General features: G+C 44.1%; 1 protein-coding gene and 1 long non-coding RNA gene across 4 annotated transcripts in view; one reads left to right on the forward strand and one right to left on the reverse strand.

Annotated features, from left to right (window-relative positions):
* KDM2A (lysine demethylase 2A) overlaps nt 1-18,901 on the forward strand; it is a 54,913-nt gene that overhangs the window by 32,596 nt on the left and 3,416 nt on the right. For all 3 annotated transcript variants that reach the window (XM_083701038.1, XM_083701037.1, XM_083701036.1), the window contains exons 12-21: nt 306-432; nt 933-1,330; nt 7,645-7,728; nt 8,223-8,489; nt 8,772-8,903; nt 8,994-9,083; nt 13,097-13,809; nt 16,216-16,379; nt 17,667-17,825; nt 18,020-18,235. In XM_083701038.1, coding sequence (XP_083557164.1) covers nt 306-432; nt 933-1,330; nt 7,645-7,728; nt 8,223-8,489; nt 8,772-8,903; nt 8,994-9,083; nt 13,097-13,809; nt 16,216-16,379; nt 17,667-17,825; nt 18,020-18,235 — 2,350 coding nt within the window. The remainder of the gene's footprint in view (nt 1-305; nt 433-932; nt 1,331-7,644; nt 7,729-8,222; nt 8,490-8,771; nt 8,904-8,993; nt 9,084-13,096; nt 13,810-16,215; nt 16,380-17,666; nt 17,826-18,019; nt 18,236-18,901) is intronic.
* LOC310826888 lies at nt 2,892-5,612 on the reverse strand. The gene is made up of 2 exons (XR_014556065.1): nt 4,642-5,612; nt 2,892-3,083 (listed from the first exon to the last, which is right to left on the reverse strand). It is a non-coding gene; the product is annotated as an uncharacterized lncRNA (long non-coding RNA).

The following is an 18,901-nucleotide window of genomic DNA, read 5'->3' on the forward strand; positions in this document are numbered from 1 at the left end:
GTATTTCTCTGTCAGGCATCTGAGGAAGCCGAAGCAATCCGTGGCAGATGATAGAGAGGCAACATAAACAGATAACTTAATTGAAGGTTGGCAACTTTGAGAAATTGATTAGCTTTTCTGGTTGGAATGGGGGTGCTTCGCTCAGCAGTAAATAATAAACTAACTGATGAACTTCATTATTGAGAGGGGAGAAGTAGTATTTTTATTTCCCTAAAAGGGAGTGAATGGTAATGGGATGGTTTACAAGGGTGTGCAACTGGTAGTATTTTCTAGACTCAGCCTTCTCACTTCTTACACATTGACAGGTTCCAAATAAATTTCGCTATCCCTTTTATTATGAAATGTGCTGGTACGTACTAGAACGCTATGTCTTCTGCATCACCAACCGTTCCCACCTAACCAAGGACTTTCAGAAGGAGTCACTCAGCATGGGTAAGAGTTATTTCCCTGTTATTTGGCTGTCATTCTTCTGTGAATTTCTAAAAACACTTTGCTTCCAAGCTAAACTCTCATCTGGGTTGACATTAGAATAAAAAGAATCACTTGTTTTGATGCCTTCTGACTTCAGCAAAAGTAACCTCTTAATTAAGCATTTTCTCCAAGATTGGTGGAATATGCCAGAATACAGATTACATATTTCTACAGTTTGTAGTGGTTTGTGTTCCCCATTTATAGGCAAGTGGCAAATGGGTCCCAGCTGCTGTGTGCTGTATTTTCCCAACTTTGAAACGCAGCAGGGTATTGACTGATACACTTGCATGCTCACTCTTGCCAAGAGTGTGTGCACAACAGCTAGGGAGCTGTACTCCATTTTCCCCAGGCCGCTGTGGTGGCTGAGTGAATAATACAAATACTGAAACACCTTAATTCTCTCCAAAGCTGTTCCACAGGCAGATCTGCTCAATGATCACTGTTCTACCCTTTACATACAGATATGGAGTTATGCGGCTTGGAGTCAGGCACTGTGGATGAAGATGATGCAGCAGCAGAAAAGGAATCGCGCCGCCCTGTCACTAGGCGTTCGGTCCTCACTAGCCCTGTAGCCAATGGTGCTAATCTAGACTATGAAGAACTAAATAAAGGCTGCCGGAGTTTGCCAGATCTCAAGAGAACTCTCTCCATGGACTCAGAGTCCAGTCGAGGCTCTCACAATGGCCAAGCCTGGGACACTCATAGCAACAGCCCTCATAAGGGCAACAAGGTGCATCTGACCCAATTTGAGCTTGAAGGTCTGCGTTGTCTTGTAGACAAGCTGGAGTCTTTACCCCTACACAAGAAATGTGTACCCACAGGCATAGAGGATGAGGACGCCCTTATTGCAGATGTTAAGGTATGTTGTAAAGTCAAGAGTTATCTCATTTTTGTGTGTAGCACTTTTTCCCCGGCACCTGTGACACCCCACCAATGTTTGTTTACATGGGCCGTGTGCAAGCCTAAGTGATTTGTTGCTGTGGCCAGTTTCTCTATTAGAGTTGATCAGCTGCTTATGCATCTGTTAATATTGTAAAGTTATCTAGCATGGCTCTGTGGGTGTGTTGGGCTCTGCCACCTCCGTAGTGTGTGAGCACAGTCATCAACTGGATTACATTTTTTTGCTAGTGCTTCACTTCTGGTCCTGGGCCATACAAAGTTGTTTCATGCCATTGGGAGTTGAAGAAAGACTTGCCCTCCCAAGCTTTATCCATATGAAAAAGTGCACGTTGATCAACAGTGTAATTATATGGCCTCTTGTCGCTTTCTCTGTGTGAATCCCTGAATGGTAATGAGGTGCTTTGAAAATGGCTCTGAAAAGCTCTCCTGAAACTTGGCCCTCTTGTTATGGCTTCTTTGGCTATGATTTGTTCCTGACCTTGTTTGTTTCCATGGTACCAGAAAGGTGTACACACACCTAACACACTTGCATAAACACCTCACTAAATCAAAATTTCCAAAAGTTTGCACAAAAGAACTTGACAGATGAAGTGGCAGTAATCACTATCTGTCCAAGGGTTTATAATAATAATAATTTATTATTTATACCCCGCCCATCTGGCTGGGTTTCCCCAGCCACTCTGGGCGGCTTCCAACTGAATATTAAAAACAGTACAGCATCAGACATTAAAAACTTCCCTAAAGAGGGCTGCCTTCAGTTGTCTTTTAAAAGTAAAATAAGTTGTTTATTGCCTTGACATTTGCTGGGAGGGCGTTCCACAGGGCAGGCGCCACTACCGAGAAGGCCCTCTGTCTGGTTCCCTGTAACCTTAACTTCTCGCAATGATGGAACTGCCAAAAGGCCCTCAGCGCTGGATCTCAGTGTCTGGGCTGAACGATGGGGGTGGAGATGCTCCTTCAGGTATACAGGACCGAGGGCGTTTAGGGCTTTAAAGGTCAGCACCAAAACTTTGAATTGTGCTCGGAAACATACTGGGAGCCAATGCAGATCTCTCAGAACCGGTGTTATGTGGTCCCGGCGGCCACTCCCAGTCACCAGTCTAGCTGCCGCATTCTGGATTAATTGCAGTTTCCGGGTCACCTTCAAAGGTAGCCCCACGTAGAGCGCGTTGCAGTAGTCCAAGCGGGAGATAACTAGAGCATGCACCACTCTGGCAAGACAGTCTGCAGGCAGGTAGGGTCTTAGCCTGCGTACCAGGTGGAGCTGGTAGACAGCTGCCCTGGACACAGAATTAACCTGTGCCTCCATGGACAGCTGTGAGTCCAAAATGACTCCCAGGCTGCGCACCTGGTCCTTCAGGGGCACAGTTACCCCATTCAGGACCAGGGAATCTCCCCCACCCACCCGCCCCCTGTCCCCTCAAAACAGTACTTCTGTCTTGTCAGGATTCAACCTCAATCTGTTAGCCGCCATCCATCCGTTTGTTTATTCTTCAAGAAAGCAGAAGGCAAGCAGTGTATCCACAGCTTCATTTTTTAATAAGTATCTTCTTCCTTTGGTCTGCTTACACACTCTTCTTTCTCCTTGCGCTTATCAGGTGTGGTGGCATTGAGGAAAAGATGGGCTTACTTGGCCAAATGGGCTAGCAAAACAGCTTTATCCAACTCAAAAGGCAGCAGGATTGAATGCTGTTCTCTTTTTTGGAGACTTGCTGGAAGAAATAGATAAGGCTAAAAATGGTAGAACCATGAGCTGCTTACCTCCCTTGAGGGAATAAAAGCTGTCACTTATTCACCTTTCGTTTCACTATAGTACATGCAATGTTGTCTGACCTGTCTAGAAAAAAGGTGATTAACCCCAAGGTTTCCAATGAAAAGGGAGCACTCAAACTTGACTGGGGTCATAAAAAGCCTAGTACAGATAGCTTGTGTGCTCACATGGCAGCACTGTTTCACTTCTGTTCACTTTGCTTCAGTTTGTTTTGTTATAGAAACCCATCAACCTGTTTCAAAATGCTACCGGAAGTAAGAAAATTGAGACCTGACTGTAAAAAAAAAAATGCTTCCTTGATCTTGTGCATTTATGACAATTCTGTAGCATGCTAAAGCAATGTCTAGACTAGAGCAAGAACAGTGTTGAACATTTTCATTGGCAATACTATGTACAGGCATTTCACTTCTCCATAGCTTCTATACTGAATTCCCCTTGAATTCAGTCAATTACTAATACTTATGACACTTGGAGCCACTTCATACATTACCCTTTGTACGTAAGGTACCCTTTGTACTTGGGTATTTAATTCCAAAGTATAAATACATGCAAATATCATCACATATAAGCAGTGCACACATGTATAAACTTCAGATCTTGCCAGCAAATTACACAGGAGCTGGACTCTGATTCTGAATGTAGATGCACTTGAGCCAGTGTGGTGTAGTGGTTAAGAGCGTAATCTGGTGAACCGGGTTCGTGTCTCCGCTCCTCCACATGCAGCTGCTGGGTGACCTTGGGCCAGTCACACTTCTCTGAAGTCTCTCAGCCCCACTCACCTCACAGAGTGTTTGTTGTGGGGGAGGAAGGGAAAGGAGATTGTTAGCCGCTTTGAGACTCCTGAAGGGGAGTGAAAGGCAGGATATCAAATCCAAACTCTTGAACACCATTTTGAAGATAAATGCGTTTGGACGCCATTTTATATTCACAGAATCATAAAATTGTAGAGCAGGAAGGGACCCTGAGGGCATCTAGTTCAACCCCCTGCAATGCAGGAGTCTCAACTAGATCATATATAACAGATGTCATCCAACTTCTGCTTAAAAACCTCTAAGAAAGGAGAGCCTGTCACCTCCCATGGGAGTCTGTTCCACTGTTCCACAGCTATTCCTGTCATACATTTCATTTATGTAGGCTCTGAAATCTGCTCCAAACTGGTCTTAAGGATAAAATGGAGGGAAAAGGCATATCAAAGAATATATCTGTATTTCATATTGGCATGGTGCAAGGTGATGTACCATTTGGCAGCTGTGACACACAGAAGATTGCAGCTATGAATGTGAGCACCTTTAATGTCTGAGACTGGCACTTTTAAGACCCAGAGAGCTTGTAACCTAGTGCATATTTCCTCTAGCATTCTACTATTTGTGGTAGAAGCTTTACAAATACTTGACATCTAGCTTAACTACAGTACTTTTATTTCAGCTTTTAATGTGTAGGCGGAGCTTATAACCAGATAGTACTCAACTAGTCAGTTATGCCAGTTCACCTAGTAATACCTGTTTGACTGGTCTAGCACCTGCTTATCGTTGCTAGTTGCCGTCTCAAGTTTGCTAACACGTTGAATTCTGAAACCTACAAAAATGTTGGGGGTGTGTGTGTTAGAGTGAGATCTTGCAGCATTGAAGAGGGTAATTCAGACGTCTTGCTTAAATAGAACGTTGCGGTGTCTACGTTGGAGGAGGCGGTCTTAAGATTTCAAATAGATTGAATAGCTAGGGGGTTAATATGTTGCAACAAAGTATCTATTTCCACCTCTCTGATGAGGAACGGCATGGACACCTTGGGCATATGCCTTCTTCGGAGTTAAAACGTCATTGTGGGTGTTGAGAGGGCGTCGTCGTTAAGCAGCAGTTGCTTCTGAGGGCTTAGCGAGGTAGGGGGACATGGAAAACGGGGACGTAGCTGTAGCGCACCGGGCGGGTGAAAAGCTTTCTGTGCTGTTCTCTATAAAGTCTGCCCCAGCCAGCCCTCGGGTGCTGGCCCCGGATTCTCCAATTGCAGTAGTGGTGGGGGAGGGGGAGAGAGGCTGCCTCGGCTGCCGCCTCGACCAATCAGCAAGCAGCCAGCGGCTTGGCCCGGCCCCCTCCCAACTCTGCAGCAGAACGGCTTTGCCGTCCTGTTCCTGGCTTGGTTTTCTCGGTCTCCTTTCTCTTCTGCCATCTTCCGTTGCAAAGCATTGCTGGGAACTGCATGTGGGTGACGCAGCAGCATTGTTTGCGGGCGCAGGAAGCTTCCGCTGAAGGGTTCTGGAAGGAACATGCTGCTGGCGCCGGGCAGCCGCTGGTGCTGGCGGAGTTGGGATCGCGCTTCCTGAGCCGCTCGTGTGAAGGAGGAGGATTGTGCTGGAGTTAAAATTACACAGTGGGGGGAGGATCGAAACCGAAGCCCTGCAACTTGGCAGAATAGAAAACAAAGGGACTCGGAAACTTCCTCCGAGACCCTCGGCACCTTCCGTGGAACGAAGCACGCAAGGTCAGGCAGACACGAACCTGGGGGGGGGGGGTGTTCAGCAGGGTTCCGCCGGCGGGTGGGGGAGGGAGAGAGCTGCTTTCCACGTCCATGCAGGATAGGATCACCCGGGACCCCCCTCCCACGGTTCCCCTCTGCATTTGTTTGAAGGGTACTTTCCATGGGAGGAGTTCGTAAGCTTGGAATGCAGGGACTCCCTTATATCGGTTGTTACAGGGTCGGAGCCCGCGTCTTCCCTTCCCAAGTTGGTTTGCATTCTTTGGGTGTTTGGGAACGGCACGTTTTCTACTTCAGATCAGTGATAGACTTTTGGAGCGGGGTGGGGGCTACTCTTTCCTAACATCCGCGTGAGTCGGTGAAGCTGGGTGTTCCCACCCCCGGAGTTTGCACGTCTGTGCAGCCACCCCTAAAGTGCTCCAGGCTGATGCATATAGTGCGTTTCCCCTTCTGCCCCATGAAGCATGTGTCTTCATGCCTCAAATGCCGAGCTTTCCTCATAAGTAGACGCTGTAAGGGAGAGGGTGGGGCTTGGGGACTGCACATTCTGCTGGGCTAGTCGAACATCCACTTCCTTCCACCCACAACCTTCTCTTGAAGGGTGGAGAAGCAGCTGTAAAGCGGAGTGGATACAAACTGATGATGCTTCTTTTTAAATTAAACCGGATGTAAGTTTTTAATTTTTTGAAAAATCCAGTTACTTAACAAACATTTAAACTGCAATCCCACACCCATTTACTTGAGAGTAGACCCCATTGCATTTTGTGGACTTGCTTTTCAGTAGGTAGATAAATATTATATTAGCATCTATCCTGAGTCAAACACATTGAGTTGCTTTCTTCCCCCCCTTACTTAAATCGAGGTGCTGTTCTATTTAAAATAATGATCCAGTTTAAAAATGTGGGGGGAAAGTCAGGCATTAATAAACATTCTGGCTGATTAATTACTAGCCCTTGATTATGGAAAGCTCTGGACATTTAATCTTAAATGCTTTTGCTTGGTGTTCTTACATGCTGGTAGAGAGCCAAACATTCTTTATCATAATGCATTTCTTTAAGCAGATACAGTTTGCAGCAGAAAAAGCATGTATGCTGCATGACCAGGTATTTTGGACTGTGTTCCCTGGGTAATAAGAAGACTTGCTCTATTTAGTTGTAGACAGATGTTTTAATTGTTTGTAGCAACCAATTAACATTGCTTATTTAGGAACCATTAATTGGACAGTTGGAAACTTCATTTTAAATTGTCGTTGTGAATTGGAATTAATCTGTCCTACTGGAAAGCAACTTGCCTGTATAGGCAGCTTCAGATGGGAATATGAATCCCCTTTCTCTGGTAAGTGCCAGGGAGAGTGAGCCCAGCCCATGCAGTGTTCTTTGCCTCTTGGCAGCTAGAGACACTGCACTCCCTGCACACGGGGATGCCAGCAACGTAACCATAGTAACCTCAAGTAAATAAAGCACATCTGAAATGGCAGTAAAGAGTGGGTGGGTAAGGTGGACGACAGAATCAGGAACAAGGCTAAAAGAGCCAGGCGGGACGAGATGCTGTCTCAGGATGGCAACCACATTTGCTAGAACCTGGTCATTGGTTGGTGGCATAGAAATTATCTAGCCCATGTGTGAGATAGAAAACAGTATGGCTGAGAATACTGTGTTTCTGTGCTGTTTTGAGAAGTGTAACTTCTGGGATAAACATGGACATACTGGTTGGGTGGAGGGCTTTGCTCCATTGTGGAAGAAACCACACTTAACCCAGACCTTCATTTCTGATCATGTTTCATCATATTATTTTCCCTAACACAATGACTTTAAGTGTGTGAGTCATGAGGCAAGGGGTCACTGGTCAAATCTAATCTTTGTTAGGTATCCTTAGGCAAACCACATCTCTTGACCCTCAACAGTAACATGGGGACAAGAACACTGATCTGCCTTCTAGAATTGTTGTTAGGATTACTAAGAAAATGTACTGAATTATTCTGAAATACCATATAAGTATAAAAACTGATTTTTATTTTCTTAACCCTGCTATAGCTGCTGCTGGAGGAGTACGCAAACAGCGATCCCAAACTGGCACTTACTGGAATTCCTATTGTCCAGTGGCCAAAGAGGGATAAGGTAAATAATGGATCCATGACTTAACTCAAATAGCTTGGAGACTTGGTGGAGGGAACAGGAGTTCTGTGCTGGAAAGTGTTGTCAGTTGACAAGAATAGCCTCATAATTTAAACCAAAGAACCTTACACCAGTATAAGGTATAAGGGCAGTAGCAGAGTAGGTCTGGGCACAAATCACAGGTATTAAAATGAAGTGCAGTATAAATATGAGGATAAAGAAACCAGGAGGATCGTGATCATGGCTTCACTTTCTAGGAGATGTGATTGCCCAAATCCAGAATTGGTTAATGATAAAACACAAGTTCATTATTTAGACATTGTGCCTCTGAGATCAAAGTCCTAATTCTTTCCATACACAATCTTTTCTGTTCCAAATTCATGACTTTAAACTTCATGCATCTGTCATCTGGATCTCTTCTGACAGATTATTGTTTCCTTGGTTGATTATATGAGCCTCCTAATTTTTTGCTGTCTTTTCCCCCCCACCAATGACAGCTCAAGCTTCAGGCTCGGCCAAAGTTAAGATTACCTACCATCCCTATCACCAAGCCACACACCATGAAACCCGCGCCACGGCCAGCAACTGTGAGACCTACAGTCTCTCCTATAGTGTCTGGTGCCCGCAGAAGGCGGGTGCGATGTCGTAAATGCAAGGCCTGCTTGCAAGGTGAATGTGGCATGTGCCACTACTGCAGGGATATGAAGAAGTTTGGGGGGCCTGGTCGTATGAAGCAGTCCTGTGTACTACGGCAGTGCTTGGCGGTGAGTCCTGTGGTATATTGGGTGGGGAAATTGCTTATCTCTGTGGAAGGTTCTAACAGTAGGGGATGAAACCTGTCGTACGTCTCGAAAGGCAAAAGAGCAACTAATGAGGTTGATTGAAAAGCCTTGGGAACAAATGTGGTTGGCACTGGAAAGTAGTTAATGTCCTTCAGTGCATTCTATAGAGGCAAATGGGGTTGGGGAAGTGGGATAACCATCCCCTGAAGCTTAGAAGCAAGCCTGTGGTATAACTTCCTGTTTCACTCTTCGTTTGCTTTGTAGCCCAGACTGCCTCACTCTGTTACATGTTCACTTTGTGGGGAGGTAGATAAGAATGAGGATTCGCAGGACTTTGAGAAGAAGCTAATGGAGTGCTGCATCTGCAATGAGATTGTTCACCCAGGTTGTCTACAGGTAAGAAGGTTTACTTGACTCATCTCGATACAGGAGTGTCAGGAACAGATGCATTGCTGGAAATCACCTTTGTGTATTTTTCCTCTGCAGATGGATGGGGAAGGGCTACTGAACGATGAATTGCCCAATTGCTGGGAGTGTCCGAAGTGCTACAAGGGAGATGAGTCGGAGAAAGGCCAGGTAAGAAATGGATTTTCAAACATTGGCACATGCCTTCTGTGTTGCATGCTACTCTTGGGTAATGAAGAGGCACACTGTTTGCACCTAGCCTGTACCTAAGGCATTGGGGAGAGAAGGTTCTTTGGGTATCCTGGGTGTTTATCTTTGTGCACTTTGGGAAGGCTTAGTAGGAGTCACACGAGTTTGAGGTGAGCACTAGGAGAGCCTCTTCTGTTGAGTAAAAGAGTTCCACCTGGAAATGAGCACTGGTGACACCATACAATGTTAACTACATGATGGAGCCACTTTACAGCTTTTCCACTGCCACCTTCTTGGCATCTACAGAGAGCTCATCAGCACATGAACTGTAACATCCTGCTGGAGAAACAGTTCCTGGAAGGGCAGCAAAATCAACTTCCATCAACCAAGCAGTGGACATGTTATCAATGGCAGAAACTGACAAGAGTGCCCTGGGAGAAATACAATTGCAAGATCCTGCGTAGAGTTGTGCCTGCTGCCCCAGCAAAGAGCATCCCAGTGAAGGCAAGCAGGGGTGGGGGCAAGGGACTGGTAATCTCTTATTACCATCACAGGAGTTATTACGATCTGGCATTCTGTTAGAATAGTGCTCTGCAGCACTTCATTCCAGCCTTGGGGGACTTGGACCATGGCAGTCAGGGGCATGTTTCTCCTACATGTTTTGTGATGGAGATCTGCTTTTAAATAAGCCATAGCCTAGCAGAGTGAAGAAATTGGCTGAACCCTTCCCTTAACATCTGTTTGAAAATTGAATCTAACAGCACATTCTTGAATAGGTAAATTAAGAGGGTGATACAAATAAACACTGCATGGTTCAAGTCTAGTATAACAATTGACTCGTTCCTCACATCAGCTACTTATCTTCAAAGTTGGGTGCATGTGTGCATCTAGTGTTCTCACTTGTATTCTGCAGCTTGGTGACATTTTACTAGATCTACATAACCCTTCAGCTTTCACTAAGTGACGAAGTCCAATTTCTTCAACCTTAATGTAGCTAATATGAGGGCAGTTTGGAACAGAGGTCATACTATAGCCAAATGAATGGATTCAAATGGTATGGGCCCAGCATGTCCTTCAAGGAAGTCATCTGGGAAGAGAGACGGTACTTCCAGTAACTTCACTTGCAGGTGCTCTGGAATGCCAATAGGATTTTCTGGGCCCAGTACACTCACTTTATGTAGGTTGGGACCTTTTGCCTACCCATAAGCTGACAAACTGCTACCTATATACGTACTTTAAGTAATTGTAGAATTGCAAGCTTTCATGCAGTAATTTGCTACCTAATTATTTTCTAGACTAATTTTTTTGTTTGACTACTAGCCGGGCATAGTTTCTAGGTCCCATTAAGTTCAATGGGACTTACTCCCAGATAAATGGCTATAGGTTTATAGCCTAGTTAGGTAAGGAAGAGGAAGGAGACTCTCCCCACACACCATTCTTTTTAATGGACCCTAATTAAATCATCCAAAAATATACTCAAATCACCTCTTTACTTTGCTAGCACCATTATTGAAAATGGTTGTATGTGTTTTTACTGGAGGGAAGCGAGGAAAATTAAGTAAGATGGATTCAATTTACCGTATTTTTCCATATATAAGCCCATCCTTTTTTGCTAATTGTTTTGAGTCAAAAACTGGGGGTGTTCTTATACACGGATGGTGAATGCGCTCGGGCTCTGGTGGGGTGGCCTGGGATCAGGATCGGGCTCTGGTGCAAGTGGCCTGGGCTCAGGCCCAATTTCTTAATTTTGTGTTCAAGAAAACAGGGGTTGTTTTATACATGGCGGCGTCTTATACTGTATTGGCCCAAATATAAGCCGCACCCTAATATAAGCTGCACATTTAAAATTCGGGGGGGGGGGGAGGAGACAATATCCAAATATAAGCCACTCCCTTAAAATTCCACAGGCACTCACACCTGTTCCGTTTTACCGTATGTCTGTTTCAATAGCGATATCATAAAAGCCAATTTTTGTAAGGTCACAAAGTCATGCCACACTTTAACTTTTCACAGTCAGAATTTGGAAACAAAAGGGCAGCTTATATTCAGGCCAATATGGTACATGGAAAAACACGGTACTAACAAAGGGCAAAAGACAGCCTTTAACTTCCTAACCACAGCATCACCACTAGCTTGTCTCATGTAACCTTGTTGCAATAATCTGTCCCTTCAAAAACTGTTCACTTTTTTTTACTGATACAGAAAACAAAGTAGTTCTTCTGTCATTTTGGTTTTAGGAGACCAGTGTGGGGAGGAACTCCGTCATGATTAAGACTGGTGTCCTATTTTTATTTGCCTGGGAGTGAACCCCATTGTACTCAGTGGAGTTTACTTTTGAGTCATCATCTGTAGAATTGTACAGTAATATGGCTACCCTGATATATTGCTTTCAGAAAACTTTGCTTTGAGACAGTAGGTGCCATACATAGAGCATACTTCCTCCAAGGACTTGAGACTCCCTGGGGATGATTATCATTTCCATTCATGTCAGCGCAGGCTCCCATTGGCTTTCAACAGTTATTTTAGGAATTCAGCTTAACTATAAATGCCAGAAAATCTGTGTTCATGTGTAGTGACAAGAATGTGTTTGCATTACATCTGTAGACCCTGATGTCAATAGATTGTGTGCAGCTGCTGCATTTTATGTAAATTTTGCTTCAAAGGGAAAAGGATAAGCCTGAGGTTTACAAAAGGATACAACTTGGAAAGAGCCGCAATTTTAATAATGCATTAAGCATTTCTTTCAGACATCTTCTGCAGTGGTAGAGTAACATTGTCTTTGATCTGTATCACTGTAAACTTTGTTTCCTGTCCCTCTGCTGTAGCTAATCCATAAACTAAAGTACAACAATGGTATCATCCTAAAGAGTTTTCTTAAGAGAAAAGTGGCATATAGGTTAGCCCAGTTTGTGTTCTTCCTTGGCTTCTGCAAGTTCATTTGTCTACAGGAGTGGTGAAAATTTACAATTCTTTTATCTGATCTTTTAACATACCAACTAGATCAGGCATATGATCCATATGTTTTTGAACATCCATCAACCCCAGTCAGCATGGCCAGTGGTCAAGGATGCTGGGAACTGTAGTCAAACATAAGCAGGACACTGTGCTGACTAGACAAAGGGGAATTAATGGGTGGCATTCAACTAAGTTTTACTCAGAATAGACTTGGTGAAATTAATGGACCTAACTTAGTCATATTCATTAATTTCAAAGTTAGGTTCGTTAATTTCAATAGGTCTATTCGGAGTAAAACTTAGCTGAATTACTCTCCACCTCAATGTTTCTAACCTAAAATCTCTGAAGTAGGAAAATTAGTAAAGCTGTTGCCATCACTAGAAGAGCTTATTTACATTAGGACTGTAATAGTATTTATTAACTAAGAAAATGAAGACATGCTAAATTTATTTTAAAGTTTTGTCTTGCTTTCCTATAAATCAACCCCATAAATATTTTTATAAATATTTTTATCAGCCCTAAAGATACAGAAGCACCGTTCATTTTTTGTTTGGTTGGTTTTGGTTTTAAGCTTGCCTTCTAAATGCCAATAAAGCTGGATACACTGTTCTCTTTGTATCATTTTTTGGAGATGAGTTTGAGAGCAGGGCTGTCCACGTTCATCTCAGTAGTGAGTCTGGGGAAGCTGGCTTCTGTGTGAAGTATACTTAAGCGGCCCAAGCTGCTTAGAGCTTTATAGGCCAAAACAAGCACTTCACATTGTGTCCAGAAGCAAATGGAGAGCAAGCACAGTTTTAAATGCGGGTGTCCTGCACTTTAATAGAGTTGGCTATTGGATAAATGGAATGACAGCAAAGAGTGTAAATTTCACTTCCTTCACTGACACCAGTGTGAAAGTAAAAGAGCTTATAATAACGAGCATCACCCACCCTGTTGCATTATACTTTTAAATGGAATGCATTCTACCATATAAATTTCAAAATCTAACTCCCTCCTGTTCTGGTCTTTAAAATGGTAACTTGTTGCCACTCACTTTGCAGAAGCGGAAAATGGATGATGGCGATGATGACACAGTCCAAGCCAAAGTTCTGCGTCCTTTGCGAAGCTGTGAGGAACCTTTGACTCCACCACCACATTCGCCTACCCCAATGCTGCAGCTAATACATGACCCTGTGTCACCACGAAGCATAGTGACACGGTCCTCTCCAGGGGCCGGTCCTAGTGACCATCACGGGCCCAGCCGGGATGAACGCTTTAAGAGACGCCAGCTACTTCGGCTGCAAGGCACAGAGCGCACAGTGGTGCGGGAAAAAGAGAACAACCCTAGTGGCAAGAAAGAGCTGTCAGAAGTAGAAAAGGCCAAGCTCCATGGTTCCTATCTTACAGTCACATTACAAAGACCTACCAAAGACATGCATGGCACTTCCATTGTGCCCAAGCTGCAGGCAATCACTGCCTCCTCCACTAATCTGCGGCACTCTCCTCGTGTGGTCATGCGCCAAAGTTCAGCCAGAGCACCCCAGCGGGGTGGAGATGAAGAAGCAGCTGAGGATGAAGAGGAGGAGGAAAGTGCAGAGGAGGAAGAGGAAAGTGCAGAGGAGAGTGGGGCAGCCAGACTGAATGGCCAAGGAGGCAGGGCTCCAGATAGTGAGGAAATCTGGATGCAAAAAGAGGTGTGGATGTCTGTCTTCCGTTATCTCACTCGCAAGGAGCTTTGTGAATGTATGCGTGTATGCAAAACCTGGTACAAATGGTAAGTGACTGCAGAACTGGATCCGCCGCCTGTTTTAATAGTAGTTCTCTCTTTTTCAGAATGTTTTTATTGAACCCCTAAGCCTCTTGGATCCAATTCTGGGTGCTGGACTATATCTTGCAAATTTATATGTAATATGCAAATGTAAAAGGGGCAATTTGGGCAAAAGGCAGAAAGCAACTGTATTTAAAAATACAGTGCATAAACTTGTGGAATTCATGTCACAGGATGTAGTGTTAGTTGCAAGCTCAGGTGGCTTTTAAAGAGGATTACACAAGGCTGTTGGTGGATTGTAACAGTTACTAAAAATTGAATCTCCACCTTCAGCACCAGTATAATGTCTAAGTACTGGGAAAATGTTGTAGACAAAGAAGCTTTTGATTTCTCATTCTTATCTTGCTTTTGAGTTCCCATGCCTAGTCACTGCTGAAAACAAAATGGGGTAGAGGGATCTTGATCTGATCTAGTGCAGCCATTCTTAGATAATTATCCTACTAGTCTTTCATCATTTGGGTATTGTCTGACCAAACTGCATGTGTTGCTCCTTTCTGGTAAAGCTGTGTGTAACCAATAGGAATCAAAATGATGGCCTGGGGCTATTAAATCCTAAGAACTTGCTTAAGCAACTCTATGCACCTGAGTTGCTAGTTCTATACTTATTCTATACAACCATCGGACCTAGATTAGATGCAAAATCCTCAGATGGAGGACATGGTCATATTTTACAATTGGGCAGAATTATACTTTCTCCCTCTGTGTCTTAAGAAGCCCATCTCTGAAAAAGGGAGAGATACTAGTTCAACTCCCAGCTTCAGTTTCCCTAATGCTGCCATCTTTAAGGAGGACCTGTCTTCAAGCATGAGCAGAAAACCTCAGATTCCTTGCTCCCACCACCCAAAAACTTTCTAAGATGAAGAGTGATTCAAAGGCTAAAAGTCAGAAAAATGAAGCATACCCAATTCAAAAAATTCCGCAGTGGAGAGGTAGAGCAAGATATAGCTATTCTCAGTCAGCCAATATACACAAATGTAACTCTTAGCCTTATGAGTTACCGGCATAGTATCCTGCCTCAAGCCAATTAAATGTATTAGAAAAGACATGTTACCTGCAATGAACACAGAATCAAAGCTGAAAGCTTCAAGGATATTTTGCTGGTAGACCAGAGGCATCCTAAATCTGATACAGAAAAACTTAGATGGCAACCTCATAATTCAGGAAGCCTTTTACGAGCCAAATTATAATTTTTTTGCCAATATTAATATGCAAATGTCATATCTGGATATAACTTAACATAGGAGGAGTATTCCAGCCCTCAAGGGTAAGCAAGAGCCCTGCTACTATGAGGAGTAGATATTTAAATCAGTAGTTGAGCCCCTCAGATTTCAAGGTATGAAATAATGTTGCTACCCTGGGATCGTTTGGGAGGAAGGGTGAGGTATAAATGTAATAAATAGGATAGCATCTCAGGTGTTTCAAAATTAGAAGCTTAGGACTCCAAGGACATTGGGCATTGCTCACCCCTACAGCAAGACAGTCTTACCCCATGTGTTTTCCGACCAGCAGTGTGAGAGTCAGAGAAACATACATATCAGAAAGACATTACTTTATTCATTCATCAACAACTTCTCAAAAGCACACATTTTTTTAAAGGTGATGATGTAGAATCCCTTAATATAAATTCTCGGTCACAAAGGAATGCAATAATTTTTGTCTTGGATCAATTAGAAAATATTGTAAGTTTTTTTATTATCAACAAAAGTTTATTTTCCACCCGATTTTTGTTTACGACTGCGAATAATGAATTAGCTTTAAAGGGTGTTACAAGTTTTTTCATTTCCCAAATAAGATTTTGCGGGTTACCTCTGCCTTGAATATGTTTACACAGAGAATATCTAGGATGATGATGTTAGGAAGGTGAACATATATCCATCCTACTACCTTAATTCCGATTTTCTTTGTTAGATATATAATGTGTAGTTTTCTAGCAGTTAAAGTGTTCTTTGGTTCTATAAAGCTTCATAGATGGAAAAGAATAGACTTGAAGGTGTGTCTAGCAGTAGCCTTCATAGTCAGTTACCTTAGGTATTTTTCAATGATCTTCAAGAACCATATTTCTATTATCCCTGTGGAAAGAATAAATTTAAGTGTCTCAAAGAAAACACATTATTGTACCAGATACACCTGTTGAAGGGCTGAGGGGAGTTGACTAAGTCCAAGAGAAAAGAATTGGGGTTACCTACCCATCACAGACTGGGGGGGGGGCTTTTCTGTTCTCCTTGGTTTCAAAAGACATAAGTACTACTACTCAGTAAAAGATCCTGTCACAAATAATTGGTCAAAAACCAGTAAGCATAAAGAGTTTGTGGAAAGGTGTATTTCTAGTCTAATACAGTGTGTTTCAATTAGGTGTGGTGACAGGAGATTGTGGACGAAGATTGACTTAAGCAGGTACAAGTCCATCACGCCTCTGGCACTGGGTGGCATAATCAGGAGGCAGCCAGTCAGCCTTGACCTCAGCTGGACCAATATTTCCAGAAAACAGCTCACCTGGCTCATCAACAGACTACCAGGTTTGTGTTTTAGGCAGCTGGGTGGGTACATCTTCACTATTTGCTTTAGTTTCAACATTACTGAGTTAAACTGAACATTCCACTATACAGGTCAACTTTGTGGGGCCTGTGAGTGCAGTGGTACCCTTGAAGTTTCCCCCTGGCACCCACTACCTGAACCCCAGCTTGCTGGTAGTGAAAGTGGTTACACCCCCCCCCCCGAAAAGTGCATAAAGACAGAAGATGGCAGAGTGACTCCCACTTCAACTTCCAGCTCTGTGTGCTTTTCAATGCACAGATTAGTTCTATTGCAGGCATATCCAACTCCCAAGAAACTGTGATCTACTCCCAGTATAAAAAAACTGGCAGTGATCTACCCATTGTCATTGGGGGGAGGAGGAGCGTGTGTGAGGTTGGTGGATTGCCCAGAGTTGTTGAGCTTTTTGGGGGGAGGATTGCACAGGGGTTTATTTTGCTTTTCCCCTGTAACTTTTTGTACGTGATAAGGATCCCGCGATCTACCAGGATCAGCCGGGGATCTACCCGTAGATCACGATCTACTGGTTGGACATCCGTGTTCTATCGAAACAGACTTTTATGCAGGTTCCCTGGAAAAGCAAATAGTACATGCTTATACTCTCCTGGGTCCACTTGCCAGCAGTGGGTATAGTTACTCACATACTTGCCACACACAGGAGAAACCACAGTGCCCTCTCAGCTAACCTGTGCAGGTCAGCTGAGGAAGGGGGTTATCACTCCTCTCAGTTCATCAGTAGATTGATATGATGACTGAGGTGGGAACGACTTGCATCCTTGTAATAGCAATTGACACCCCCCGCAACCCCCCGTGCTGTGTCTACTCTTTAAATTTATTTTCCCCGCTGCCAGCAGAATCAGTAAAACAGAGCTTTCCACACTGTGTTGCAACATGTTAGTGTGGAGAAGCTCCCCGCGCTTCTCCCAGGGCAGGAAAGGTGTTAGTTTAACCTCAGGTTTGCTAGTAAAACTGAATTACTGCGTCACAAAATGATGCATGTCTAAAACGTTTGTCACGAACATGAAAAGTTGGGAAAGCTCTGCAGTGGAGTCTTGACGAGCCTCCAAAATTGGCTTGGGGGCCAAATACATCTCTTAAACTTAGGGTGGAGAAGTCACTCCTACTTAACCTGAAATGAGGGCTCAAAATAGATCATTGGTTTTGTTTTACTCTCTGATGGATTGGGGGTAGTTCCATGCTGTTAACTGCATGAAACATAACTGTTCTGAAGTAGAAGGCACTAATATTTTCCATCTTTTGCTGTGCTACAGGCCTCAAAGACCTCATCTTGGCAGGCTGCTCCTGGTCAGCAGTGTCTGCTCTCAGTACCTCCACCTGCCCCCTTCTCAGGACACTTGATCTTCGGTGGGCAGTAGGAATCAAGGACCCTCAGATTCGGGACTTGCTCACACCTCCATCAGATAAACCCAGTATGTTTTGCCTTCTGGATATACCAGTATGTTGTGCTTGCTAGTCAGGTGGGGAAGGGAGAAAGCTGACAAGAGTTGGATGCAATGCAGGTCTTAAAAGGGAAAAATTCAGACCAGAGGGTGTAATTTCTACTTGCATGCTCTAGAGAAACAAGAGACTGTGCCTTCCAACTTACTTGCATATCTTCCTACAGGCCAAGACAATCGCAGCAAACTCCGTAACATGATAGACTTCCGGTTGGCTGGGCTGGACATAACTGATGCCACACTCCGGCTCATCATTCGCCACATGCCTCTGCTCTCACGACTTGATCTTAGTCACTGCAATCACCTTACGGACCAGTCAACCAACCTATTAACAGCTGTGGGGTCTTCCACGCGAAACTCGCTCACTGAAATCAACATGGCAGGTTTGTGCATCTTTGATCGTTTCCCCCGACATGCTAAGGGCTGTGGACCATGTAAAATGGGTGGGGAACCTCTGATCTGTTGGCCGCATTTGATCCACCAGTGGTTCAGCTGTGAAGCAGGTAAAGATGTGGCTGCCAGGGTGTGCTTCCAATTGTGCATTTGCAAGGGAAAGTGGGCTTTGACTCGACCACCCCTCAACTGGAGCTTTGGAAGCCTTGTGCAGTGATCCAGCAGGCAGCTGTCTGCCTGTCTGTTCCTTCACTGTGAGGGGCTTGCAAAGCTCTTGGTGCAGAGGTCCTCACCCCACCCAACAGCCAGCTGGCTATTGGGCACAGCTTTAAGGGATTTTGACAGGTGGGCAATTCCACCCACCTTACAAGTTTACCCCTAATGTAAAGGCTGTATTCCCTCTTGCCTCACCAAGGTTTCTCTTTTGCTGGAAGAAAGAGAAAATACATCTAAATTTATCCAAGAAGTTTTTGCTCCAGACCAGAGGGATAAATGAAGGATTTAGTCCCAGGAGCCTCATAATGAGGCAGGTGTTATTTCCCTTTTTTTACAGGCCTTCCCCGCCCCGCAGCCCTCATTGTTTGTGGGGTTAACAAAATAGTAATCTGAGGCTGCACTTAATTTTCAAGTATTCAGATCTGGATATACTACAATAC

Source organism: Podarcis gaigeae (assembly GCF_964106915.1).
Source record: "Podarcis gaigeae genome assembly, chromosome: 1".
In the NCBI taxonomy this organism is placed as follows: domain Eukaryota; kingdom Metazoa; phylum Chordata; class Lepidosauria; order Squamata; family Lacertidae; genus Podarcis; species Podarcis gaigeae.